Genomic DNA, 26,309 nt, shown 5'->3' with positions numbered 1-26,309 from the left:
CTAAGGCTTTTCTACTGAGCAATGTGTGGAAGGCTGCCTTTCTTCTTGAAGGCTGTTGGTATCCACAACCCACATTTCATGCTCTTTTACTTTATTATTAACTCCCATTTTAGACACTCACATGTTTGAGGCCAGGCTCCCTGTGGCTTTTTCTGAGCATAGAGTGCTCAGTTCCTTTAGAGGGCTATCCTAAATTTCCTGTCACTTGCAGCAGGACTCCAAGAGGATGCTGAAGATCCACATGTGGAAACTGCGCAGCTGCTTGGGTTGTTACTGAAACTTAGAATGCTCTAATTGCAGGTTTTATGGTAAAATATCAAAATGTTGTATTAGGCAACACAGGCTATTTATGGTCTTATAGGGCAACCTCCGTAGATGACATTAGGTAACGCAGTAATTAGTGTGAATCCATCATACACTGCCAGTGCTTGTTTCCACTGATCATTGATTTAGGTAGCTCTTCCCTCATTCCTGTTAGTGGTTTCTCTGACTGCATGCAGAATACTGACATATTTGGTAACTTGTCTGTGTGGATCTATTTCCCCTTGTAAAATGGACTTTAAGGCATTTGTGGTAATTTCTTCCTGTTCTTCATTTGCCAGGTCTTTGCCTAAGATATGGTCCTTAACTGGGTGAAACCTTTTAAACACGGGAAGAGCTAATATCATTTAAAGAGCTGATATTGTTTTTCAGTTAGAAATTTTGGATCATGTAATGATTTCTGTTGACTGTGTGCAGATCTACTCACAAATCTCTGTTGACCTCATGATTGTAAATAATCATTCCAGGATAACAAATTGATATTCCAGCAATATCAATTTCAGACTCCTGAAAACGTGCGTAAGTGGCCCCATTCACGAGCTGGCATCTTTGTCCTATATACTTTACTAGCACTCATAAAAACCCTTTCTTTTCTCAATGAGCTTACTACTCCTGTACAGCTATCAGCACAGTTTTTTTGGATGTATCGGTGTCTTTGTGCATCTGTTTGTGTCAGCACATCTGGTGCTGAGATGAATGCTGCTTAAATTCCTTGCCCTTTTAAACAGACGTTGATTCTGGGTACAATTTTCCTTTGTGTTAAGATACAACATTCATCAAATGATGATGCATTGAAGCATGAATGGAGACCAACATGCCCACCTGACTAGGTCTTATATCAAGAAGTAGAAGCACTTGAACTTCAATTGTGTACATCTCAGGAAAGAGCGCTAACCTCTAGATTGTTTGTTTGTAGTTGTTTTCACGCAAAACCTCAAAGGTCTTGATTTCATTCCAAGGCACTACAAAAATATCTCTGAAATCATGAAAAGCTTTGTGGGATGGGCAGATACACATGTTCCCACGCAGATCTGCTGACCGTTTTTCTACTAATGCTACATTTTCATGACAATGAACGGAAAAGGTAGATAAAAACAGACAAAAAAAAAAACCCCAAACCCAACAAAACCTACACTTGATAGATGTAGTCATCTCGGATTTACTTTAGAAGTCCAAGTTACTTAGCAAGGTCTCTGGCAAGTGGCATGTCAGAACTGCATCACTTTCATAACACACAGCGAAGGACTTTGCAGTCATCAGCCTCTTCTAACGTGAATGAGACACAGTCTGTTACATTGCTTTGTTTAATTAGTTGCTTCCTTTATACTATTTATTCTTTGTGTGAAACGTTTGCTGTGGTGTTAATCTGATTTTCTTCAAGCCTTGCAATATGTAACAAGTTAATTTGGCTGATATTCTTTTTCCTGGGGCTAGTATGGAAAGTTTAGGCAGTGGAAGGAGATTTTCCAGGTCTTGTTCCAAGTTGATCTGGTATTTTGAAGCATTAGAAAGAAAAAAGAAACACGAAAAAGAAGGAAAGCATAAAAGAAAGTAGCAGCCTTAACTTCAAATCACTGAAATTACTGTAGATTAATTATGTTCCAAAGAGGTCGTTCTGCTGTGGGTGGGGATGGAGACTGAAGGAAATAATGAGTCTGAGTCTGATTTACTGAGGAAACACTCTTTACAAACAAGATGTGATTATTATTATTATTATTATTATTATTATTATTATTATTATTATTATTATTATTATTATTATTATTATTATTATTATTATTATTATTATCCAGCAATGGGGATCACAAGTTATTTGAAATGCAACTCACAGATTTCTTTTTATTCTTTCTTTTTTTAACTATTATAAAAAAAAAAAAGAGCCACTCATTAATACTAGCAAAGCGGAGGGAGTATAATGGATTGTTGAGAGGTGCCAATTGAGACTGTAGTTTTAGCTTTAAACTTCTGTCTGGTAAAACAGGGAGGGGTTCACTCCATAGCATGGTGTGGAAGCTGTTACCAGCTTACTGTTGAAAAGTAGACCTGAAGATATATATTTGCTGACCTTTTCTTTCTCACTGGCAGAGTTGAATGTGGTTTATCTTACGGGGCTGTATCACTAAAGATCTTCTACAGTTCAAGATTTGGTTCCATATATGTTGTTTTATCACTTTGTGATAAGATGATTTCTGCCAATGAAGTCGGGACCTTTTGTGGGTTTTGTTTGAGCTCGTTCAAAAGCTTTAAAGGCTAAGTGCAAAAAAAAAGAGAAATACAAGCACTGGAATATCTTTTTTTACTCTATCACACAACACAATCTGGATGCTTGATGGTATTGTTTTATTAGATTTATGACAAGCAGTAATATATTAAGCTAAACTTATTACAGAAGGTGCAACATACCTGAGGTGTCAGCGCTGTTGGAAGTCTAATGCTTATTTTAACTGGGCACCTTAAAACGTGGCACTCTGGTTTCTTTGTTTTAAGCACACATTTCTATCATTGGCATTTAGAAGGAGAAGTCTTATACCAGTTTTCTAATGAGCTGCTTAACTCCTTATTTGTTCAGTTTGTAATTCTAAGAGGTATTATAGCTTTCTCTATTTCCCCATCCCATTTACCGTCAGACTTAACACCAGTTGAGCTAGCGCTATCTCCTCTACAGTATATGAAATACAAGATTTCTACATTTCCCAGAGATTGATGGATAGGAAGGAGAGCTTTTATTATTATGAATTATTCATGGAGTTTACCAGTGAACTTCAACAGTGTTACTTTTGAATTCCTTTTCCACAAGTGTTTCTGCACGCAAGGTGTCTCAGCATTCTCTGTTTCAGTCAAACATTTGTGATCCTTTGGCTAATTTCGCTTTTCAGGCATGTTTGCATTTGACTTTGCTTGCATCTTAATATGGATTGCGCCTAAACAAAGCAAAGCTGGACACACAGTGTTGTAGCATTAGACAAGCCGAGCAATCAGAAATCATGCCACATCCCCCCAGACCATCTTAAAAAGTGTGAAGGTGTTCTCTCCATTTTCTTTATTTTTTTGGTTGTTTGCTATTAAGAAAAGGTTTATATGTAGTTTCTTTTGCTTGTCTTCTGGTTTCTCTGCCTTCAAGCTGTTTTTCTTTTTTCTTTTTCTTTTCTTTTCTTTTTTTTTTTTTTTTTTTTCCTTTCTGAAACCACAGGGGCTAGAAACTGACTTTAATTCCTTTGATTAAAACATATTTAATCTCTCAGTCGAGAAGCTGAAACTTCAAGAAAGATGCACAGGACTCAAGTCACAAGAGCAAGTAACACAAATTCATTAAAGCATTGCATTTCTAAATACAGAAAATATCCAAAAAAAAGGAGAATTCATCAGGTTTTTTACATAGCGCTGCAATATTTCTGTGAGTAAGCTAGGAACCAGAGAGGAGAAGTACTTCTATTGCTTTTTCTTGTTCTGAGCAGGATGAAAACCTATGCATTTGTTCAAAGCTTGCCTTCAGGGCGGCTTTGGCTGATCAGCCTGACTTTACTCTCAGCTGGTAGCTCTTGGGCTGCAGTTCCAGCACCAGCCTAGGTGGATGTCTCTCAACACAGCAGTTTCAGACTTACACTGCAAAGTGACACAGTGATCTCTGTGAACTGTAGCTCTGTGGTTAAAGTTTCCTATTCAGTATACCTGTGTTTTTAAAGGGAAGTGCTGTACCACCAGCCTTAAGTGCTGGCTACACTACAGTTGCAGCTCTGCCTCTGCTGCTTATTTATTTTTTGCCCCTTTTCTTGCTTTATTCTTTCCCTGTCACCTTTGGAAAGACAGGTCCCTTCTTCTGTAGTCCTGGCTCCCAGTCAAAGGGAAACTGAGCGCCTCCTCTTCCTCGCAGTGTACTCCCCTGTGATGAAATTGGATAAGGAGTAGCTCAGGCGAGTATCCAAGGTGTCGGAGATGGTGGTGCTGTTGCTGGCTTTCACCCATGGACACAGGCACCTGAGCATGGCTCTGCGGATGTAGTTGTCAAAGCAGTAGTAAATAAAAGGGTTGGCGCAGCTGTTGGCAAAGGCAAAGGGGCTGCTCACCCTAATGCCCAGCTGAGCAACCATGTCAAGAAAACAGTCATGCAGCTTCTGCAGTCGCAAAAGGATGGCCATAAGCTTGAAGAGATTGAAGGGGACCCAAGAAATGACAAAAGCAGCCACCACAATAAAGACGATCTTGATAGATTTTCTCAGTTTCTTATCGTGTTTCCCAGATCTCTGGTAATGCATACAGAGTCTCCTTGTGATGGAGCAGTAAAAGGTCAGAATGCTCAACAGTGGGAAGAAGAAGGCCAGGATTAAAATCACCAGTGATGTGATCTGTTTGGATTCTGTCACATCTTTGTCTGTGCAGTACATCTTGCCGTAGCGCTCTTCCAGTTCTCTGGACAAAAGAGTTGGCGTCCCTAAGCAGCAGGATAACAACCAGACGCAGAAGCAAAGTCCACTGGAATAGGATCTGGTTCGGACCCTTCTAGCAATGGAGGGGTACATGATGGCAAGGTACCGGTCTGCACTCATACAAGTGAGGAGGAGGATGCTGCAGTACATGTTAACTGAGATGATGTAAGAACTAGCTTTACAGAGGAAAGATCCTACCCTCCACATCCCATCTGATGCCTCCTTGTCCACCCAGAATGGCAGCGTGATGAGGAAGATGAAGTCTGAAGCAGCGAGGTTGATGATGAAGACGTCAATCAGCCTCTGGACCCGTCGCTTGAAGACTAAGGCTACGATAAGGATGGAGTTGCCAAGAATGCCCACCAAGAACACGGCAGCGTACAGGATAGGGAGGAAAGCAGTCATATGTTGTAGCTGCTTATGCTGGCAGCTGTCCTCATCCTCATAGTAGTAGTCATCATAGCTGAAAGTGACCGTAGTCACAGGTGAAAGCTGAATGAGATCCATTTCTGGCCCAGCTGTCCTCATCTTGAGGCTGAAGAAGGCTCTGAGCTCCCCTCTTCCCTTCCCCTCATGGTCTTCTTTAAAAACACGCTAGCGTGTAAGGGGGGAGGACTGGGGGAGGAGGAGGAAAGTGGTTTTGGGGTGTAATTCTTACCCTTTTAGCCAATCATGTAGGATAAAGACAAGCGATGAGCATCTCTGATTAGTCGAAACCCCAGCTTCAGAACAAGGAGCTGCTGCTTTTTTCAACGTCAGGTTGATTTTATCTGTATTTTACATTTGCTTATAGAAGCAATCTGGGTTTGGGTTTTTCTTTTATTTTGGGGGAGGGAAAGTTGTTTTCAAGATTCTGAAGCTTAAAATTTTTAGGACAGGATATTACTTGTTTGCAGGTTAGAGATTATACCAGCTAGAAGAAATCAGGGAGTGGTAAATTCAGGCTCTACTTTCTTTATCTTTCCTTGCATGCTCAGCTTTCCTGAGGTTTGGAGGCATTTATGTTTTCTTTATTCATTTATGATTGTTTTCTGTTGAAAGTAATTCTGTCATATGGATGTGCTAGGCAAAAATATTTCAAACTGTGGTCTGTACTTATTGGGTATCAGTCCCAGGCTCACTCTGCACTGACAGTGCCCCCTCCTGCCCCTCAGCCCCCTATATCCCCTAACTCTGGGCACCCCCACACCCAGATTTACCATCCCGTTTGAGATTTAGAGGACAGTTTGTTGATGTGCCATAATTTCTTCTTCATTTCAAACCCTAGCTTGCTATACTGAGTGGTGACGTGGTCCTGCTCCTCCTGCTTGTGAAGCATCCACACCTTCGAGCCATTCTTATCTACGGAACTCTTTTCCAAAGAGCCCCAGTTTTCTCCATCTTTCATTCACAGTTTCACCCACTGCTCCAGCTGTGGCTTACCTTACAGTCAGCTCTCTTAGCATTGCACAAAGCAAAGGAAAATTTTCCCTTTTTGAAGTACTGAACTTATTACGACTTCGCCAGTGTGTACTAATTTCAGATATCTCCTGGTCTACATCATCCTTTTTCTCTTCTTCACATCAGTTCATTTTCTCCTACTCCTTCCCCCTTCATGTACATAGACATTGCATGTCTTTGGGATTTTCAACCGGTATTGTATATAAGTGTCCAAATGTCTTGCGGTTTACAGAAATGATTCTTGATGGATTCATTGCGGAGGTGCTTTTGTAGTCAACTTTACTTATTTCTATGTTGATAAACGTGCTTAAGTTCCTTAATTCCAGGAAGATCTCAGAGGTGATATGGTAGAGACATTTTCTTTCCATCAGTGCTGGAGTAGAAGATAAGCTGAACCTTGCAGTCCGTGTATAATCATTTGTCTTCTCTTGCAGCCATGAGCAAGTGTTATTCTACTCTGCACTTAGTGGTGGATGTCCTGTCCCTGGAGACATTCAAGGTCAGGCTGGATGGGGCTCTGAGCAACCTGTTCTAGCTGTAGATGTCCCTGTTCATTGCATTAAAGTTGGTCTAGATGACTTTTAAGGGTCTTTTCCAACTCAAACAGTTCTCTGATTCTACTTACCAAAACAAAACAAGTTGGATTGAATCAGCTCTGTTCTCTGGAGCGTGCTCTGTACTTTCTGAACGCACAGAGCAGGAGCAGCCTTTAAGCTATAGCCACCAGCATTATTAGCTTCCTGCTAATAGGAACATGGCTTGGCCATGGGTTAATGGAACATCATCTGGTGTCCCACCGTCACCTGTTTGTTCTCCCCCTTTTCTGCTTCCCAGGACAGTCTCCGGCCATGTCCGTGCAGCCTTCCCCCGGTGCTCTAAATGACGTCGGGCCGACTACAGCTCCCAGCAGCATGGCGGCAGCTCCGGAAGGGAAGGGGAGGAGCGGAGGAGCGGGGCGGAGCGCGACCTTATATTGCGGCCCCGCTGCTCCGGTAGAAGGTAATGGGGACTGCGGCTCCCGGGGTGCCGTGCGGCGGGGTGGGGCGTAGCTGTGCCCAGGGGCAGCTGGGGGGCGGAAGCGGCAGGGGGTGTGTTGGGGATGGGGGTGATGCGCTGCGGTGAGTGCCGGACAACGGGCTGGTTGGGGCTCCTGGAGGGCGGAGGGGAGGCCCTGGGGGAAGGGGGTGGTTCGCGTTGTGGGTTCGGGGTCTGTCGGCCTGCCCGGCCCTCGGCGGCTCCTTGGATGGCAGCACAGGCCTGTCCTGCCGGCTGTATGTCCAGGGTTCTTCCCGTCAGGTTTTTCCCCTTCGCTCTTCATCGTTTTCTCTTTATGCTGCCTAACACCAGCGGCTTGCTGCTATCATGACTCCAAACTCTATTTCTCTTGTCTCTTTCCAGGCTGCTGCTTGCGTGCCGGTGGCATTGCAGGAGTGGAATGAATGGAGCAGCTAGGGCCAGCAGGGAGTTGGTGGTGTGTGCTAGCTTACTGCAGGACTCCATTAGTACAGTGTTGCTGAAGTCACCTGGAAACACTGGAGCTGTGTGTGCTGCTGAACCTGGGGAGCTGTAAGGTAAGAGGGCTTGAGTTGCATCACTTCCTACTCCTGTATTGCCCAGAGGTGGAGCGTGTTTGAAAGTGTTGTTGGCCACCTCCACACACTTAATTTTTCAGGTCTTCCGCCTGTTTTCCCTCATAGCAGCCCAATTGCAAGTGTGTTTTTCAAGAAAGTACTAGAACTTATATCAATTTCCATGGGAACTACAACTGATACAAAGAATGCAATAATACTACTCAGTAGTGCAAATTCTAAGCTACAAAGCACTGCTCTTCCATGCACTCCCCACCATTAGCTGTGCATTTTTTGCCGGTGATGAACAAGAGCCAACATGCCCATTTGTAGAAACCTGCTCCGGCAGTGGTGATTCATTGTGATTACACTGCTGAAATGCACCATCCACTGCCTCACTGTGCTCCCATGCCGTTTGGTCTCTAGAAATGTTCAGTAAGCATTAGCAAAAGTCAGTAGGTGCCATTTTCTCCTCATGGAAAAAATTAAATCCCATGCATCTCCTTTGTCCACACTTCTATGTCAGGTGCCATTTTGTCTGAATGCCCCTCTGCTGCTTGCTTACGCAACATCAAAATGTGATTAAATACTATTGGTAATATTCAGCCTCCACTGCCATACCACCTCCATCTGCCTCTGTTGTGGGTCAGCATGGTAAAATAGGAATTGTTACTTCCAAAGCAGAAATAGTACGTAATGTAGTTATTAAGCCACAAAACTTATATATTTTTAATTATTAAAACATTTTAAAAAGAGCAATAAAAAGTGGGTGGCCATGGCTAATGAATGCCAGGCAGTGCTTGATTTTTATCTTTTGTTTTTGACCCTTCAGTTTGCTTGTGACAGAACAGTGATATCAGCTGTGTCAGATCCACTGTATATTTTCCATTGTGTAGCAGACTGACCAGAAATGTGTGATTACATTTTAATGCTGCTCTGATTAAAAAAGTATTTCTAGCACCAGTGTTGTGGACCTGGCAGCAGGGATGTAGTATCTGAAGACAGTGCTTCTTGAACTGATTGCTGACGTGAGCCAGCAGTGTGTGCTAGAAGCCCAGAAGGCCAGCTGTATTCTGGGCTGCATTAAAAGAGGAGTGGTCAGCAGGGGGAGGGAGATGATTGTCCCCCTCTACTCAGCTGTTCTGAGGCCCCCTCTGGAGTACTGTGTTCAGGTCTGGGGCCTCCAGTACAGGAAGGACATAGAGCTCCTGGAGCAGGTGCAGAGGAGGGCCACTGAAATGATCAGAGGGCTGGAGCTTGAGGTTCTTGAATGTCAATGGACAATGCATCTACAAAACAAAAGACTGAACAGTACGCTGAGTATTTGCTTCTAAATCTTGTTGCTGTGTCTTCTCGATAAATACTCCCAGATATTATTTCTTCCTCCTGATATATTTACATGGCTTATAAAGGTTCAGAGCTTGTGCATTGCTTTTTAGAGTTGTAAGTGTTGTGGTGTTTCAAGTGGGTACTACTTTTTAGTTCAGAAAAACATCAGTTCTTCTCTCGATCATTTCTAAGGAGTAGTTAAATAAGGCATACTGATTGCAATTATATCTCTTCCAATGTAGAAATGAGGCATAGGGAATCATACAAGTATACGTAATCTCACTCTCAACTCCATTAGCCAGTTTGAACCAAGTAGAGGAGCAGGTAGGAGGGAAAAGAAATGAGAAGGGCATAGTTAGGAATAGATATTGGTGCCTTTGAAACCCCCTGCTTATTTTGCACCTTGTTTTTTAGTTTAGAAATTAGTGTTGGCACATCTGACTTGAGCGCTGACTTTTCTTTTTCCTTATGAATGTTCTATGTTTAGGCATTTGCTGTTCCCAATTCATTCAACTTCAAAGGAGCTAGACTAAAATAAAATCAAACATACATATTTTGATTAAGATTTGTGGGGGATGGAAGATAAAATGAGCAGTAAAGAAGAACTGATTTGATTGTATGGTAGTTCATAACACCAGAACAGCTCTAGATGCAGAAGTGACTTCAGTTGATACTTCATTTGGCGAGATCATCAAGCCCTATTTATTGTTATCCATAGATTTAAGTGAGCACCGCAGACACATCAAACACTTCAAAGTCTTCTGACATATCACAGTATCTACAAAATATTGTGTATTAGCAATCAGTTATTCACTGTAATCACAGTATTGTCCAAACGTAAGTGCATGTCATATCAGTTTTTTTTCCTGTGCTGCCTTCACCCATGAGTTTGTGCTTTTATGTGGGCCTGTGAAGGAGGACCTTAATTACCTCTTAAAGGGAGCCAGAGCAAGATCCTCCTGGTGGTACGTGAAGGTATTTCAGCTTTGGAAGGTACTGTCATCTAATACCCATGTAACAGGGCATTCCCTTGGAAACATTTTAGCTCTTCAGAAATGCCTCTGCATATGCTGTTGTGTTATCTCAGCATTTATTGGATTTCTATACTTGTCCTTCCCTGCTTCCTTTGTGTTATATCTTTAGTGCCTAGTGATACTTGATAGTTTTCTTAAAGGCATTCTGGCATTTTGGCATGGCCGCCCCTTGTGAATAGTCTGGAAGAGGCTATTTGGCATCTGTGTGGTTCTTACCTTTGCTGTCAACACAAGCTGTGAAAGTCATATGGGGTGGCAGGCTAAAAATAGCTTCTTCCCTTGCTAATCTCTTTAAGGAAAGGTAAATCTTCTGAGAGCTCTAGTTGGTTTTTTCTGCTTTCTGTGGTTGCCTACAGTCAAGATCAGAAGTGCCAGTGAGCTGTGTCATCTGCTTTGGGGGCAGAATTGCTGTTTCTATCTCAGGGTGATGTATAGAGGCTGGGAGAAGAGCGATACCCGTGCCTTGAATTCACAGATCCAGTGAGTATGGAGTAGTACTGTAGACACAGCATTTCTGTGCTTCTGGCATCTTGGAAAAGATGCATATCCTAAAGAAACATTGCATAACGGGAATGATGTACTGAGGCTGACACTGCTAAGATAACTTCATATTTAGCATCAGAGGAGTTACTCACTTGGACCTTCTCTCTCATTTCAGCAGCAATGATGGATAACCGTTTTGCTACGGCGCTGGTAATTGCATGTGTTCTCAGCCTCATCTCCACCATATATATGGCAGCTTCCTTGGGTACTGATTTCTGGTATGAGTATCATACTCTGTCCCCTGCTGAGAACATTACTGAAGCCGGCAGGAGCATCTGGGAAGAATTTGTCAGTGAAGAGGCAGATGAGAAGACCTACACAGATGCACTATTCCGATGCAACGGCACCGTTGGGTTGTGGAGGAGGTGCATTACTGTACCCAAAAACTCTCACTGGTACAGCCCACCAGGTATCTCTGGACTAATTCACACTTCACTTTCTTCACTCGGGAAGCTTATTTCTAACTCGTATGTTTACTTTTTAATAATGGCAATGTAAACTTCTAAAGGAGTGATATGGGAAATATCTCTGTCAATGCTACAGAATCTGAATTTGGTATATTTTATATTATCTGAATTTAGACTGCTGTAAATTAGGTTGGTGGGAGTTCTTTTGCACCTGCTGCACAACAGGTGATACGGTTATTATGGCTCTGCTAGTTATCCTCTGTCTGTGGGATCAAAGGGGAGGGGAAATCAAACTAACTACTTTAGCAAGACAACACTTGCTCCTTTTAGATGGTTATTTGTTTTCCTCACGTGCCACAAATACCCCACTGTGACACTAGCAGATTTTGGAGCTGTTAGAGATAGAATGACAAACTTGTTGGTTGCTTTAAAGAAGTGTGGTGGAAATTCTGCATGTATAATGTTATGCCTTGTGCTAACTACTTTATCATTACTATCAAGATATCCTACAAAATTGTTTTGGGAAGTATTTTTTTTCTTAGTCTGAAGTTGTACTTGGACAGTTTAAATGCTTAAGAGAATTGAATGAAGAAGGGGAGTTGGAAAAAGCTAATGGCAATTGTCTGGTTGTTGTCATTGTTCCAGAAACTGATATGACTACAAACTGCATCAGTTTTTCCCTCTCCGATCAGTTTATGGAGAAGTACATAGAGCCTGGAAATCACAACAGTGGCACAGATTTGAATCGGACTTGTAAGTGTCTTTCACATCTTGCAGGTAAAAACAGTGGGATCTAAAAAAACAAAGAAAAAGAATGGGGTTTCCCAAATGCAGTCACTGGTGAGACAACATCTGCATCTTGCTCTGCAGTTTGTTGGTTTCCTTGTGTGTTTTACAGTAGCACAAGTAGTAGGTCAAAGCTTTAAAGGAAAACTTAGATGCTCTAGCAACAACTTTGGCCATGAGTATTCTACAGGAGTTTGGAAGTCTAAAGTTCTTTCTACTTTGGTGGAGCTTTTTGACCTTTTTAGCTAAACCAGTGAAGGAGTGTGGGTGGAAAGGAATGCAGCATGGTGGAGAAGGTCAGTTCAATAAACCTGGTGTCTGTGTTTCTTTAATGTGCAGATCTCTGGCGATTGCAGTTTCTCCTGCCATTTGTTAGCCTTGGTCTTATGTGCTTTGGAGCTCTGATTGGGCTCTGTGCGTGCGCCTGTCGCAGCCTGTACCCTGCCATTGCCACTGGAGTCCTCCATTTTCTTGCAGGTAGGTCCTCTGCCATCCACCACTTACTCTCCCTCCTCTATAAGCTCTTAGTGACAGCCAGAGCACTTCAGCAATGAACTAACTGCACTTCTGCTTCCCCCAGGACTTTGTACACTGGGCCTGGTTGGCTGCTATGTAGCTGGGATTGAACTGCTTCATAAGAAGCTGCCCCTACCTGGTGACGTGAGGGGTGAATTTGGCTGGTCCTTCTGCCTGGCCTGCGTCTCAGCACCTTTGCAGTTTATGGCAGCTGCTCTTTTCATCTGGGCAGCTCGCACCAACAGAAAGGAATTCACTCTCTTGAAAGCGTACCGTGTAGCATAGTAAGTGCTGCTACCCCAGTATTAGGTTTCCATGTAAGAGACTCCCCTCACCCTTTATTACTTTTATTCTTTCAGACAGGAATTTGGCCTTGTACTGCTTGCTATTTGCCAGTTGAAACAGAATAACCTGCAGGCCCTGAAGACAAAGACCTTTGGGCTAAATGACCAGACTTTGCCAGAAGTTTGCAGAACTTAGTTTCTAAAAACAATTTTTAATATATATATTTTTAAGATTTCCTTGGTTGATTTTTCTTTGAATATCCCCTTAGTTAAATGTGTATCTCTTCTTAATTTTATTATCCTGTCAGCCTGGAGGAAATAGGAAAGGTATTGTGATATGGAAGTGAGATAGGAAAAGGTACAGGTAGGCAAGAATGGGAACTAGAGAGCACAAATAATAAATCATGAGTTGGGCACTCTCCATAGGCCTTAGAGCAGACAAAAGAGCAGTGGAAGTGCTGTAGTTAAATCAGTGCTTTAGCTTAGCTTTAGGTCTCTTATTCTTGCTAGTTTGTTACTTTCTATGGCTTCTGCCCAAACTGACATAAGCAGAGCAGCTGGCTGTGTGAGTGGTGGTGTAGCACATTCCCCTAGACAGAGAATCTGTGCTGCTTTTGCTGTTGAAGAGGAGAAGTTTGCCTATGTGGAAGTTTGTGCTACTCTAGGTACGCTGCTTCCAGGTACCTGCACTACGTGTGTTTGTGCACTGAAATCTTAACTTGTGCTTTTTGCGTGCTGTGAAATAAGGCTTTCCTCTCCTGTTGTATCAAAGGCAAACCTTTACGACCTTTTTAACTCTGAATTTGATTTAGTGTATGTGTGTATATGTACATAATATAAACTTTTGTAAAACTCTTATTTTACCTATGTAATACATAATAGGATTTTTTTTTTTTAAAGGTGCTTCTCTATTCCCACCTTGCCCCAAATCTGTTGTTTAAGTGGAATAAAACAGTCCTCAAACTTTTGATGTGTGAATTTGTTGGGACAGGGAGGGAATGTTCTAGAATGATGGGAGTGGGGGTTGGGGTGGGACTGTGCATCTCTCTAGTTGGAAATATCACCAGAAACAAAGACACTTTGTTAGGTTTGTTATTCTTGAAGCCTTTCTAACACATTTGACACCGGAGGGATGCATACCCATTTCAGTTCTAATGAGCTCCCAGTCTTTGCATGTGTTTCTTCTAAGTTACTGCATTTTTGTCCAGGCTGGGTGGCCAGTCTTGCCTAGAAAAGTGTTCCAAGACTAAATTGTTTAATTCTGAAGGCTTAACTCCTCTCAGTTCCTTGATTTGTGCTCAGTATAGGAAATGTGTTTTAGAAGAAATGAATCCTAAAAAGGAATGACACTGTTATCATGGGTTCTGTGACTTACTACTGATGGGGATGACATGGAAGTTGGCACGTTGTCTCTCTGCTGTTGTCTTTTGTTTGAATAGGTGTTTGCTGGTTCCTTGAAGATCAGGGACCTTGTTAGTGTAGTTTCTAAAGTGTTATTTCTGGTTGGTGATAGAGAACAGCCCACTTCTCCTTCTAGCATTGCTGCTGTCTTTACAAAGTGAACAGAGATAAGCACATGCGTGATTCTGAAAACCAAGATCGAAGTTCAGAAAGTCTTGCTGTCCAATACTTCGTCACCTCGCCAACTAAAAATGATTTTCTGCAAACTCCAAGTCTATCTGAGCCTGATGAGAGGAGCTCTGATACTTCCTTGCATAATCTGAGAAAATACAGATGTTGTAGCTGCAGTTTATGAACTCACACTAATTTGATGGGAATTTATGGAACAATTAAGAAGCTCCTGCGTGGCTCAGGTAGGTAAGACCTAATGATGTTCAAGGCTGTTTCCCCCTACTGACAGCCTGCTGCTGGTTCACACTGAAGATTGCTGTAACATCCCTGGAACGGCAGACTGCTGCGGTTTCTCATTTAAAACAGATCCTGTACGCCATTCCTAGGTGTGGGATCACACTGCATATTTCCATTATTCTGGTGCTTTTTACTGTCGTTGCTGTTACTTTCCTTTCTCAGACAACTCTGCATCCTGATGCTGGTTTACACTACAGATGTCCTGGGTCAATTAAGTCCCTTAAATATCTTTTTGTTGTTGTTTCTGTTGTTGTTTACAGCTTACTTTCTTTGACAGCTGAAGTGTCTGACAGGTGCAGATTCAGTGTGGGCGATGACTGCCAAATTGATGGATCAGATCTGCCAGTGTATCACAAGGGAGGTCTGTCAGATAGAGTCCAACTGTTACTGTTACACCATGGTTTGTTTTTTGTTGTTTCCTTTATATCAGCTATTTGTTTTTGTTTTCTTTGTTTGTCAACTGACATGATTAGCAGATGCTGGATCCTGTGGGAGGATCCTGTGGGATTTTCTTTCTATTATTGTGTTCTCAATTCCTCAGCTGAACTGTCTCATTAGCACTGGTTCACTCAGAGTTATGTCTCATAAGTCCCTTAGGTCTGTTACTTAATGTTTGTTCTTTTTGTCGGTCAATTGGCATATCAGGCTGGTACGGTATCAGTCAGAATTTCCATTACTTCAGCAACCTCTTCACTAATTTCATTCATTTAATTTCACAGCTGTAGTTTCTCTCTGCTACTTGTTCGCTCTAGAGTGGCACTGTAGTTTTACTGGAGCTATAGTTTCATTTTCTGTCTGCGCAGTAGTGTTCAACTACCAGTGCATCACTTGAGCTGATTTCCATTATTTCTGCTGTTTTGTTTTTTTTTTGTTTGTTTTTGTTTTTTAATTAACTTGGACTTCTTATGGGGGGAATAATGGGGGATTGTCACCACCCGTTGTTGTCCCCCTTCACCTGAGACTCATAGTGAATTTATTCTATATGCAATTTTGGAGAAATGGTGAGCTGACTGTATAGCTCAGTTTGTTGAGATGATAACCAGTACCACCATGTACTACCTGCTGTTAGTAGCAAGGTTCAAGCAGGCTGACATACAAAATACGCATGAAGGAAGTGAAATAAGGGAATTCATTTACTTTCCCTAACCAATGATAAAAATGCCCTAATGATCCCAATGTACTTACCATAGCATAAGGAAACCATGATCAGCTCTTAGTTTATTACTTTTTAATATGTTAATTAACTTTGGCAACAGCAATCAGATAGCACTGATAGATAACAAACTCAACCTGTCTGCAATGTGAAGTGATTACAAGGAAACAGCACCTTAGTTCTGCTTTCCATTTTAAGTTCAAATCTGTGCATCCCTCTGGAACTCATCTTCAGACATGGACCAATTGGGTGTCAGAAGAGTCTGTACTTCTTTATTTTGTGTTTGTTGATCTGGGGCAAAACCATAATATTTCCAGAGGAGGGGAAGATGAGAAAGTGAAGAACAGAATGAAATTATGGTCTGAACATCATAACATCATAGTGAGTGTTGGCTACTAGTTTTCCTGGTCCCTGATTTCCTTGTTTAGTAAGTCAACTTTTGTGTTGCAGACTGGAGGTAGAGTGCAAGCCAGACAACTGACCATGTAGACAAGGAGTCCCTGAGATACCAGAACAAGATACAACACTCAATCTGTATTTTGCTTAGTCCTTTAGGCGCTTTGCAGTTTCTAGTTCATCTCCTGGCTTAGGAACCCTGAGAATCCAGTAGGTGATCTGCCACACCTCTCCTTTTGTTCCCACTGAAGATGGGACCTTTCAGGTGTCTGTAATTGGAACTCACTCTGATGGCTGCCTTGTTTATTCTGCCCCCAAGTGGTTCTTGAAACTTGTTTGCACTTCTTGTTTTGATGATCTGCATCCATAAAGCCCCAGTAGTAAGGACACCAACCCTCTAACATCCTCCTTCCTTATTTAACGGTGAGGTTAAATATTAGCCAGCAGCAGCTCTACTAGGATTTCCAATTACCACTTCAGTCTAACTACTTGAGGGAATTCCCAAGGATGGAGGGATAAGGGTGGTTAGGTACTGGATAAGGGAGGGAAAGGGTAGTTAGGTACTGGAATAGGCTCCCCAGGGAGGAGGTTGAATCGCCATCCCTGGTTGTGTTTAAGAGCTGTTTGGATGTGGTGCTCAGGGATATGATTTAGTGTAGGGTTTTTAGAGTTAGGGTACTTGTTAGGCTACGGTTGGACTTGATGATCTTCAAGGTCTTTTCCAACCTGGGTAATTCTATGATTCTATGATATTGCCCATGGCAGAGGTAGTGGTGAAGTCCGTGTCCTGTATCTCTGTTGCTGAGCCTACTTTGCCTAGTTCTGTTGTGCTGTGTGCTCCCGTAATGCACTCAGTATATAACTATGTCCTGAAAACTTACCCAGTAAAGATCGCAGCTGCAGACAGACTGTGCTCAGAAGAAAGGAAGCCCAAGTAAGCTATTTGCCACTGACCTTTAATTGCAATGCCAATGTTTGGCAAGCAAACATTCAGAAGCACGCCATTAAACAGGGAGGCACAGCTTTACCACAGTGAATGCCATCGAGGGGTGCATCTGGGACAGGCCAACGACTTTCTTCTCTTCCTCTCCCTCTCCCAGTGGAGCAGCCTGTTGCAGCCACCACCTCTGCAGTTGGGCTGCCAGTAGCAACTGGTGTGAACTCAATACATGCCAGCTCCAGGGACCTGATCCTGACCACGGACTGTGGCTGGGACACACTTACTGGGTACTGTGCAGGAAATGAGTTGGTGTTGGTCAGGTGCAGTAATAGGTGCAGCAATGGTGGGTATTTTTCCCTCTGGAGTAGCCCAGAATTAGCTGTGTTGGTCAGTTTATAATTAGCTATTTGCACTGACAGGATTCTTTTTCTGTTAGATGTTTATAGTTTTGTCTCTTCTTTTTTAAATGTGAAAAATAATCGGTCTTAAATATATACACACACGTATATTTAGAATTACATACACACCTTGAAATAATGATCTATAAAAAGCGAGAATCCTTGCCAGGTGAACACTGCAGCAGGAAAGCCCGAGCCACAGGCAGGGCAGTGGTAAGCTTCCCTTTTCTGAAGCCACTCAAAGGTTAACCAGGGTCTGTAAGCAAACAGCTTAGAGAAGGAACACAGCTTAATGCTGGGGATGCCAGCCCCTCCCGGTGCGCACACAGGGGCAGCCCTTGCCCTCAGCAGCACAGCAGGGAGCCCTTTGGGGATGGCTGGGACTGGGCTGAGACTGAGGGAAGTCGAAGGAGGGAGTGTTCCTCTATTGCAGGCGTAGGAAGGCAGATGTATATGCATAAAAACCCTGGAAGCAGAGAGCTGTTGAACACACCCACTCTTCCATTCACTTGGCAGTACTGGACTGCAGAACAGCAGAGCACAGCATCGTACCGGTACAGAGGAGCTCTGCCCATGGGCTGGCGGCTGCTGCTGCTACTTCTGCTGCATGCAGGTGAGTGTCTGCGCTCCATCCCTTCCCCCCCACAGCCCTCAACCTGAGCAGCCTCTCTCTCCCCTTGCCACCAGCTTTGCCTACTTCACCCATTTGGACCAGTAAAATGTGCTGCCTTTTTCCTTTTCACCTTTATAGAGCGGGACTGTGTAAGCGAGCTGCGAGTCTGTTTTGTTTCCATGGTGGTTTCAGTAGCTGGTCACACAAAAACACAGGTTGCTTTCTTTGGAGGATAGTTTTTCTGCTATAAAGTTGCTGATGTTGGTGTTTCTTTCCAGAAATACCTTCCTTTTATACCAGCATCTAAGTGGGGAGCAGCTCTCATAGAATCCCAGAATAGCCAGGTTAGAGAGGACCTCAAAGCCCACTCAATTCCAGCCCATGCTGCAGGCAGGGCTGCCACCCACCAGATCATGCTGCTCTCATCCAACCCGGCCTCCCTTTCATACCAAGTCCAAAAGCCATGAATGTCTGCTAACGTAAAGACCTTACACACAATAGCGACGTGATAGTAAACTGTCTGGAGTTCTACCTGTGCTCTATCCCTGTTGGGGTTCATGCCCATAAGCGCACACAGTCAGAATTCACACTAAGATCTTCATTTTAATTCTGAGCAGAATGAGGTGCCTGGCAGATCTTTTGGCGGATTCAAGCACATCTTGAATGGAAGTGAGGTTATTTATATGTAGCTGTTAAAGAAAAAAGAGAATTCATTACAGTATCTAATTGATTGCTGTATTTCAGCATCACTGGGATGACAGGCATATTTGTTTTAAATATGCAGTTATGCCTTAAAGAACCAGAAGGTGATTTATAGGACGCTTTCTCCCCCATTCTTTTTGACATCAGCACGTCACTGTGTGTTTGCCATACTTGTGGCTGAATTGGTTCTTTCTGGCTCATTCTTTGCATATCTGTGATCAACTGTTAATACTTTCTTGTGCTTGGCAAACTAGAATTTCCCCCCACCTTTGAGACTGTTATGTCTGCTTTCTTGTCCTCACTGGGCTACACCTCTAGCGCTGTTTTAAAACAAGAACCAAAACATTGACTTAATCTACACCAAAGGCTGCTTGTCTCGAAAGGAAATGGCAGGTTTAAGTTATCAGATCCACCTCCGCTTGTCTCCTTGCAGGTATGCTCTCTGCTGAGGTTCCCCATTCATTGTATAGCTAACAATAGACAGTACTTTAATGGGGGATGTGGCCAATTTCAGGCTGCTGGGGAGACTTGGGCTTTTCTCAAGGATTCCACACATTGGTTTAGCTGCCCAGCATGGAAAATGCAGTGTTGGTTCTTGCTCCAGTTATTAGCTGAACACTTGGTTAGTGAAATGTGCTTTCCAGGACCAACCATCAGCTGGAGTATCTTGCTGCCAGCTCAAAGCCCACCCAGCTTTCAAACATCAGATGCTGACTGAATGATCTCAATTATGTTCTCAAGGAGCAAAGCCCGAGGCCTTTCTTCTGGACTCAATTCCCTCTGGGTCCTTTTCTCTGCTTTCATAAGTAGCTCTGTGCTGTAATTACAGTTCCTTGATTCTCAGAGATAACCCCAAAAGAAGAATAGTATTTCTTCTGGGTGAGGCACAGTTACCTTATACCAGCTTCTGTTTCCAGACTGTGTCCGGTGGTCCTGCCTTAAAAGGTCAGGAAAGATGGCTGAAAAATAAACCAAGCTCCTATTCAGGAAGGAGGTTGAACACCTAAAAGACGTTTCTGTTTCTCTTGGAACGTTTTTAGGTGTGCAGGCTAAAGCAGGCTGTAGAAGTGTGATTTTTTGCCTGAAATCCAGAGCAGTTCAGCAGTTCCAGTGGCATTACCTGTGGCAGACCTGCAGCCTGCTGCTGACTGTGAAGCATCCACTGTTTGGACAAGGGAAACAGGTTACCACTTCACTTTCAAACAGTGTGGGTTTAATGCGTTTTTAGCGCAAATGCTGAACACTCAAGTAGTGTTCGGGTGAGGGGAGCTATTACTTTTGCAGGAATGTGCATTTAATCCCTGAGGAGTGCACTGGAAACATAAGGAGTCTGTGTGAAGGCCCGAGACAGGGGCTTTGATCCCTTCTGAGCTGGCTTGCTGGGTTAAAATGATGACAGAAACACTGGGTACTGGGCTGCAAGCCCACCAATAGCAGAGAGGAGCAAATGGACATCTTGACAGTAATGGGGACAGACCCACATTGCCTTCAAAGGGGTTTGGATCAAGCCTAGGAAGCGAGCTGCAGTACAGGAGGGGAGAGGCCCAAGAGAGGGGATTAGATGGCTGGGTTTTAAAAGAAAAGAAACAGTTTTAATAATAGTATTGAGTCCCCGGGTGGTTTAGAGGATTAATTAGCCTGTGTTTGCACAGCACTGTTAAGAGGCCAAGCTCAGGGTCAAAGCCCTGCTCTGTGGTGTGAAGTCCCTCAGGCCCCATCCTCTGCTCAGGCTGCCTAAGAGCCAGGGGGCAATGGGGCCAACGCTGGGGAGACTGGCACCTCCAAAGGTCTTGGTAAGTAGCTCAGCCTTAATGGGGATTGTCTGTGGTGCATGTTGGTGGAGCCCAGAGTACACTTGGTACTTCATTGTGAGCCCAGGAGGTAATCAATGCTGTTTGTTACCATTGTTATTGTGATAAGCATCAAAGCTCCTATCAAGCTTCAAAGTGAGTTACGTATTAGGGGCAGCTACTCTTTGTTTCTGTAACAGTTTCTGCAACTGAGTTGGTGGTTCTTTAAATACATATTGACTGCATGGAGCTTGCATAACCCCAGACAAGATGGGCGGCTCAGACTCTACAATGTGCAAATCTGGGCATGTAGCTTCAAATTGCAAGGTGGGCCCAGATGCTGTGATCTAGCTACAGTCACACACTGGTGCACCAGAGCAAGGAAGTCTGGATTGATCTGAGCTGCCTATGTGGAGTATATTTGTGTGTTTGTTCCCTTTGCAGGGTGAATATAATGGCTACTTAGATTATCAAGGCTCCATCTAAATAACTACTCAATGCCAAAAATACCCTGTAAAGGTTTTAAGAAAATCAGCATATTTCATGTTTAATCTTTGTGTGAAACCATGTCCTGCCTTTGCAGTTTGGAAAGGTGCTCTGGGAAAATCCCACTCACTCCACACCCGAGGAATCATTGAATTGGCAGGTGCTATATCATGCGGCACAGGACGGTCTCCCTTGGCATATATTGGCTATGGATGTTACTGCGGACTGGGAGGACGAGGCTGGCCTAAGGATGAAACTGACTGGTAAGAAGAACCTCAATTGTGTGCACAAAAGTAGTGCGGATCTCCATATTCTTCCCTATCTGTATTCCTGTGCCTCCAAGAGCTCATTACAGAGGGAACTTAGTACTTGTTAACCATAAGCAAGGAGCCATGTACCATCTGGTGTTTGAATGAGGGCTTTGCCACCTCTTGGATGACAGCAGAGCTCCTGGGACCTTGTACTATGTGGGTGGAGGGCAAGGAAGAAACCAGGATATGAGCTCATTAAATAGTACCTCTTATGCACAGAAAGCAAGCCCTGCCTGAAGAGATAGGAGTGATTAAAAGGTCTGAATGATCGTTTCACCTCATCCTGCAAATGGCAGTGATGGGGAATATAACTGGTGTTACCCTCTGGAGCGATCTCGAAGTTTGCAAGGAGTAATCAAACCTGTTGTCTTCATCACCCGACTATTTAAAGCAAAGCAAGCAAGAAAAACAACAGGCTAAAACGTGGTGGTATTTCCCCTTTTCCTTGGTAGATGCCGTGCTTTTTATTTCCAAGGATAAAAATGAATAGATGACATGTTGAAGTGAAAGGCTTCTTGTACTTTGCAGTTAGTATACATGTAAATCTTTAATGTGATGGACTCTTGTGTGCTCTGAGCTCTTTATGTACAATCTTATCTGGTTTAGAACCTCAAAGGCAGAGCATAGCAGTCTATCTGTTTTTATCTGCAGTCGGCAAGCCGGGTGTTATCCACACACTAGAGCAGCTTTTCTCAGAAGGGAAGGCAATGCATAATACAAGTGCTCAATACTCCTGAAAATAGTAGAGAGCTACATCTGATCAGGTGTTCATTGGTGGATGTTTCTGCTGCTCTTTGATTTCCATGGGATGTGGATTTTATCCTAATGGCAGAAAATGGTAACTCTGCAACTAGAAATGCCTCTAAATGCCATAGTTCGGTATTTAGGAAGCTTGATACTGTAAGAACATTCATGTCTGTTGCATAGCAGTAGTGCTTGATGAAAGCAAGAAAGGTTTTTTAGCTTGATTCTGAAGCGAGGAAGAATCAGCAATGAGATGCTGCATTTAGTTATGTTTCCAGTCTGTGTTCACCACAGGAATCTTCTGATACTGCAAAAATCATCATGGCTGAGTATCCAAAGCCAGTTAAAGTGACCACAGTATTTTCCATGTTTGCAAATCTAGAGAAGAAAGATGCAGAGTGGCAAAGCTACAGACCTTGAAGGGCACACACTGTTGGAAATGACTCACCTCCTTGTCGTGTCTGTTTTAAGAGTCTCAGCAATGAACCTGGTAGTGATTGTCTTGTGAGTAATTCAGTCTGTCTGTCTAGACAGGGCTAGAGTGCTTTTCAGCACCCCTCATTCATGGAGGAAAATAAAGGTTCACCACAGCTGAAAGGAGTGCTGCCATAACGTCTGCATTTCCCTGGGCTTGTGGCCTTATATTTCTTTTCTCCTAGAAACATGGTGCATAGGATTTAGTGCACTGCATGGACAACCCTTCTGCTTGAGATCTCCAAGGAGGAAGCATCCATATCCCCATTTATGCAAAGCAAATCCATAGAAACTCTGAGCAAAAGGTATTTAGGCAAAACCCATTTTGCTAAGCAGGACCCAAAAGTGTTCAGGCTCCTTCCTGGTTCCAGCCTTTGACCTATCGCTCTCACGGAAACAAACCTTTTTACCCATCATAGAACTTCTTCAGTTGCTGAATCACTAAACTACTGGGATAAAATTCAAGTGGGATGAAGTTTTCCTATGTATTCTGAAGCACCTGACAGAGCGAAGTTTCTTCCTGAGTAGTCTGTGGTACAGAGAACAGCTGAGCTAGTCACCTTCAGCCCCCTGTATGGTCCATCACAAGCAATCAGGGCTTTCAGATGGGGTGTTTTTCACCTATGTTCGATCCCTGCAATATGACAATGTGAACTGTACTCTTAATATGTACGAAGGCAGCATAGATCAGTCCCGTGTGTCCCTTTAAGCCTACAGTTGTAAAGTCAACTGCTATGATTCCTACCTCTGAGGATGGTGAGTTTGTAGCCAGCTGCTACGCTGATGCCAAGGGAGGTGAAAAATATCCTGATGCCAGATTCTGATATGATCTGAACTTCAGCTGGTGAGCCATGGTCACACACCTCATCACAATGCTTCAGCCCTTTCCAGTAAAGCAGGTTACCATGACTTGGGGATTGGCCACGCCTGTTTTTCTGAAGGCAAAATCTTAGAGAAAGGAGGAATATGGTAGTCATGGGGACAAATATAGCATTAATGTACTCCCAAGCCAACTGAGCATTCATAGAAATGCCAGTACATTCTGTTTGCTGGCTTACTGACAGAGCTGTAATTAGCAGCGGGTAAGTGGAGTAGCCTTGCAGTGAGTGAAAACACTTGTGAGCAAAGCACGCAGGATGCCCAAGCCCCAACTCTGCCTTTTGCTCTCCCTAAGGTGCTGCCACAGGCACGACTGCTGCTACGACAAGGCAGAGAGAGAGGGCTGCAGTCCAAAGGTACAGCGCTACCAGTGGATATGTGAGAAGAATGTTGTACGGTGCGGTAAGGACACAGTAGCCTGTGTTGGTTCCCTCCCTCTCACAGTTCCCTCCTTCCTCTGCAGAAACACAGAGTAACACAAAAGCTTTTTGTGCCTCAGAGGTGGGGATTTGGAGGCTTTCAGAGCTGAGTGATTTCAAGTGCCACAGGCACATACAGTGTGTGTAGGCTTGCTCAGCTCTACAGCTGGTAGCAGTCAAGGAGGTCTTGAATTGCACAGTAGCAGCCCATCAGTAGTACACACCAGTTTGTTTTGACATGCACCAGATGATTTGAGTCTTAGGATTTGTCACTTCTACTTTGATGTCTTCCAAAAGTCCCTGATGCTAAAATCTTTTGTATAGCTCTTCAAAAGTTTGAAAAGGAACGTGTGAGAGTAAAACCTGTCCCCGTGCCGTCAAAGCTAATTGCTTGAAAACTGACTTCCTTCTACCTTGCTGGAAGATCATGTTCTAGTACAATCCCAGCCTCTCCAAGCAGCTGAAAATCTGCCATCAGAGGATGTGGCACAACACACAGTAGATCCTTTCCCAGTGCAAGAACCATCTATTAAACTAGGTACTGGCTAAGAGGTATTTTGCTGGACGCAACTGCTCTCCCTCTGGTTTATGTATTCTGTGTTTTTGTAGCTAAGTGCAATTTGCTGCTAGCTACTTCAATGCGTAACTATTCATTTATGACGTGAGGGAGCAGTCCTAGTTGCAGATGTAAAGATTACCATCAGACATGTGAGACGTGTAATACTACGCCATAACAATGTTCCAACCTGCCTCATAAATGTTAGTTAAACAAATGCCATATATTCCTTAACCAATGTCCAGGCAAGGACAAACAACCAGCAACTGTTCTCCATGAATCAGCAACAAGCTTCACTTTCTCTTCTATCCACCATGAAAAGGAACAATGGAAATGTGCTCTGAAGGGACATTTCCTACCCTGGGCTATAGCAGGTTTCACTGAGGTGTGAAGGCACCATGTCTTATCCAACTCAGACAAAACAGATGAAGTGTTAGATTCTGAGGCACATTCACTGCACCTAGAGGAATGATATCCAGAGAAATTACAAGCAGAACTGCTTTCACTGTCCGTGCAAGAGGAAATTAAATGCCTGTGGTTTGGCACTGTATCCTAAACACAGATATTTTCAGGTAAATTAAACAGAAACTCATTTTACCTGGGACTTCTCTCCATCTTTTGCTACTGCTGTGCAGTTTTGCTTGTGGAATGGAGAAAAAAAAATGTAAAACCATCTACTTCAGTCCAGACAGTCCATAACACGTAAGCAAATTCAATATGGTAAATATCCGGAATGCAAAAAAAAAAGCTTTGAGCTGTGAGGTCTGCTCAAAAAAGCCATTGTGCTCTCAGGACTGGCTGCCAAGCTGGGCTCTCATACTGACGTGAGGCTGGCAGTGGTTGGTGTAGCACAAGAAGACCTCGAGAAGCAGAGGGTAGGGAGAAAACCAGGCAGTGATGGTAGCTAATTGAGAAATGGACTTACTGCTGAGTCCTTGACAATGGGAACATTAAAACGCTTTAGTTGTAGATGTGTGATTCTCCTCAGAAAAGCTTTAAATGCTTATTTATCAGATACAGTGTTGATCCAGCAAAGTCCAGTAAAATCTGGAAAGATTTTTACTCATTAGAGTTAGTTTTGGAGCAAAGCCTGAGCACGCTGGCATGAAACTGCTCTTTAAACTTTGCTTAGTGAAGGCTTTGGAGGGTGTTAGATAATCTGTAGGACCGGCTTCAAATAAACAAGGCACGGTGCTTTAAGGTGATATCAGCTTCATGGCTTTAAGATACCTATAGGTGGGATGGGATTTGGTAAATGAAAAGCAGTCATTTGCAATGCATCCACCTGAGCCAGCTGCTTCTGTGTTCCCTGTGGCCCACACCTTGTCATGCAGTTGTATGGTTCCATTAAATATAGCTTCATATATATGATTTGAATCAGCTTCTGTAGATTCTGACTCAAAGAAATCAGATAACTAACCCTGCTGTTCCTTGGCTCCTCTGCCTCCTCCCATCACTTGTATTCCCTATTAGAGCCTAGCTCACTCTCACAGCTGTTTATCCCCTTGATCCAATAATCTTTTATCCTTTGTTCATTTTCTTTTGCAGATAACCTGACGGACAAATGTGAAAAAATGTTGTGCCTGTGTGACCAAGAAGCAGCAAAGTGTTGGGGAGCAGCCCCTTACAACCCACAGTTCATTCTCTGGCCAAACTTTCTATGTGGGCAGACTCATCCAACCTGCCATTTCAAATATGGAGGATCAGAATAGTTGTGTTGTTTTGTTTTTTTTTTTAAGGAGCTTTCTTCTAATCCTTTGAATCTGAACACACTGGAATAAAATTGTACCTCTTTTCCCAAAGCTAACAATAGTGTGAGAGAATTTCTTATAGAGTCTGAGTGTATTTCTCAGCTAACATAGACAGACACCATCTCCCTTGTGCTCTTGCTTCACAAGACTTGAGACAAGACTTCAGGGGAGCTTAA

General features: G+C 43.2%; 3 protein-coding genes across 18 annotated transcripts; 2 read left to right on the top strand and 1 right to left on the bottom strand.

Annotated features, from left to right (window-relative positions):
• Nucleotides 1-3,607: 3,607 nt before the first annotated feature.
• Nucleotides 3,608-7,123, bottom strand: GPR15 (G protein-coupled receptor 15). Its single transcript, XM_015875626.3, has one exon. The coding sequence runs from the start codon at nt 5,271-5,273 to the stop codon at nt 4,158-4,160; it is 1,116 nt and encodes a 371-aa protein (XP_015731112.1). The 5' UTR covers nt 5,274-7,123; the 3' UTR covers nt 3,608-4,157.
• Nucleotides 7,124-7,132: 9 nt separating this feature from the next.
• Nucleotides 7,133-13,619, top strand: CLDND1 (claudin domain containing 1). 11 transcript variants are annotated; one of them, XM_085545352.1, is made up of 7 exons: nt 7,133-7,184; nt 7,584-7,756; nt 10,778-11,068; nt 11,712-11,819; nt 12,192-12,329; nt 12,433-12,652; nt 12,728-13,619. In XM_085545352.1, coding segments are annotated over exons 3-7 (756 nt in total). In that variant the 5' UTR covers nt 7,133-7,184; nt 7,584-7,756; nt 10,778-10,779; the 3' UTR covers nt 12,729-13,619. The 11 variants fall into 11 exon arrangements, with proteins under 11 accessions (XP_085401478.1, XP_085401473.1, XP_085401483.1 ...); XM_085545347.1 differs by having other exon boundaries at nt 10,775-11,068; XM_085545357.1 differs by having other exon boundaries at nt 7,133-7,208.
• A 100-nt stretch (nt 13,620-13,719) lies between these two features.
• On the top strand, nt 13,720-26,184 carry LOC107320189 (phospholipase A2-like). 6 transcript variants are annotated; one of them, XM_085545405.1, is made up of 6 exons: nt 14,328-14,466; nt 14,782-14,921; nt 17,925-18,021; nt 21,097-21,262; nt 23,703-23,763; nt 25,931-26,184. In XM_085545405.1, the coding sequence occupies exons 2-6, from the start codon at nt 14,835-14,837 to the stop codon at nt 25,937-25,939; spliced, it is 420 nt and encodes a 139-aa protein (XP_085401531.1). In that variant the 5' UTR covers nt 14,328-14,466; nt 14,782-14,834; the 3' UTR covers nt 25,940-26,184. The 6 variants fall into 6 exon arrangements, with proteins under 6 accessions (XP_085401522.1, XP_085401531.1, XP_085401509.1 ...); XM_085545383.1 differs by having other exon boundaries at nt 23,703-23,809; XM_085545396.1 differs by having other exon boundaries at nt 13,720-14,921; nt 17,842-18,021; nt 23,703-23,809.
• Nucleotides 26,185-26,309: the final 125 nt, after the last annotated feature.

The sequence above is a fragment of the Coturnix japonica genome, chromosome 1, assembly GCF_054131305.1.
Source record: "Coturnix japonica strain WE chromosome 1, WE-NBRP24, whole genome shotgun sequence".
In the NCBI taxonomy this organism is placed as follows: Eukaryota; Metazoa; Chordata; class Aves; order Galliformes; family Phasianidae; genus Coturnix; species Coturnix japonica.
This window is presented reverse-complemented; position numbering and strand designations above follow the sequence as displayed.

Excerpts from the sequence above, each read along its gene's own strand:
- GPR15 (XM_015875626.3), bottom strand. The coding sequence starts at position 5,273 with ATGAGGACAGCTGGGCCAGAAATGGATCTCATTCAGCTTTCACCTGTG.
- CLDND1 (XM_085545352.1), top strand. The coding sequence starts at position 10,780 with ATGATGGATAACCGTTTTGCTACGGCGCTGGTAATTGCATGTGTTCTC. Across the intron at positions 11,069-11,711 it reads TCACTGGTACAGCCCACCAG|AAACTGATATGACTACAAAC; the intron begins GTATCTCTGGAC and ends TCATTGTTCCAG. Across the intron at positions 11,820-12,191 it reads CACAGATTTGAATCGGACTT|ATCTCTGGCGATTGCAGTTT; the intron begins GTAAGTGTCTTT and ends TTTAATGTGCAG.
- LOC107320189 (XM_085545383.1), top strand. The coding sequence starts at position 14,835 with ATGACTGCCAAATTGATGGATCAGATCTGCCAGTGTATCACAAGGGAG. Across the intron at positions 18,022-21,096 it reads GCTACTTCTGCTGCATGCAG|TTTGGAAAGGTGCTCTGGGA; the intron begins GTGAGTGTCTGC and ends CTGCCTTTGCAG. Across the intron at positions 21,263-23,702 it reads CCTAAGGATGAAACTGACTG|GTGCTGCCACAGGCACGACT; the intron begins GTAAGAAGAACC and ends GCTCTCCCTAAG.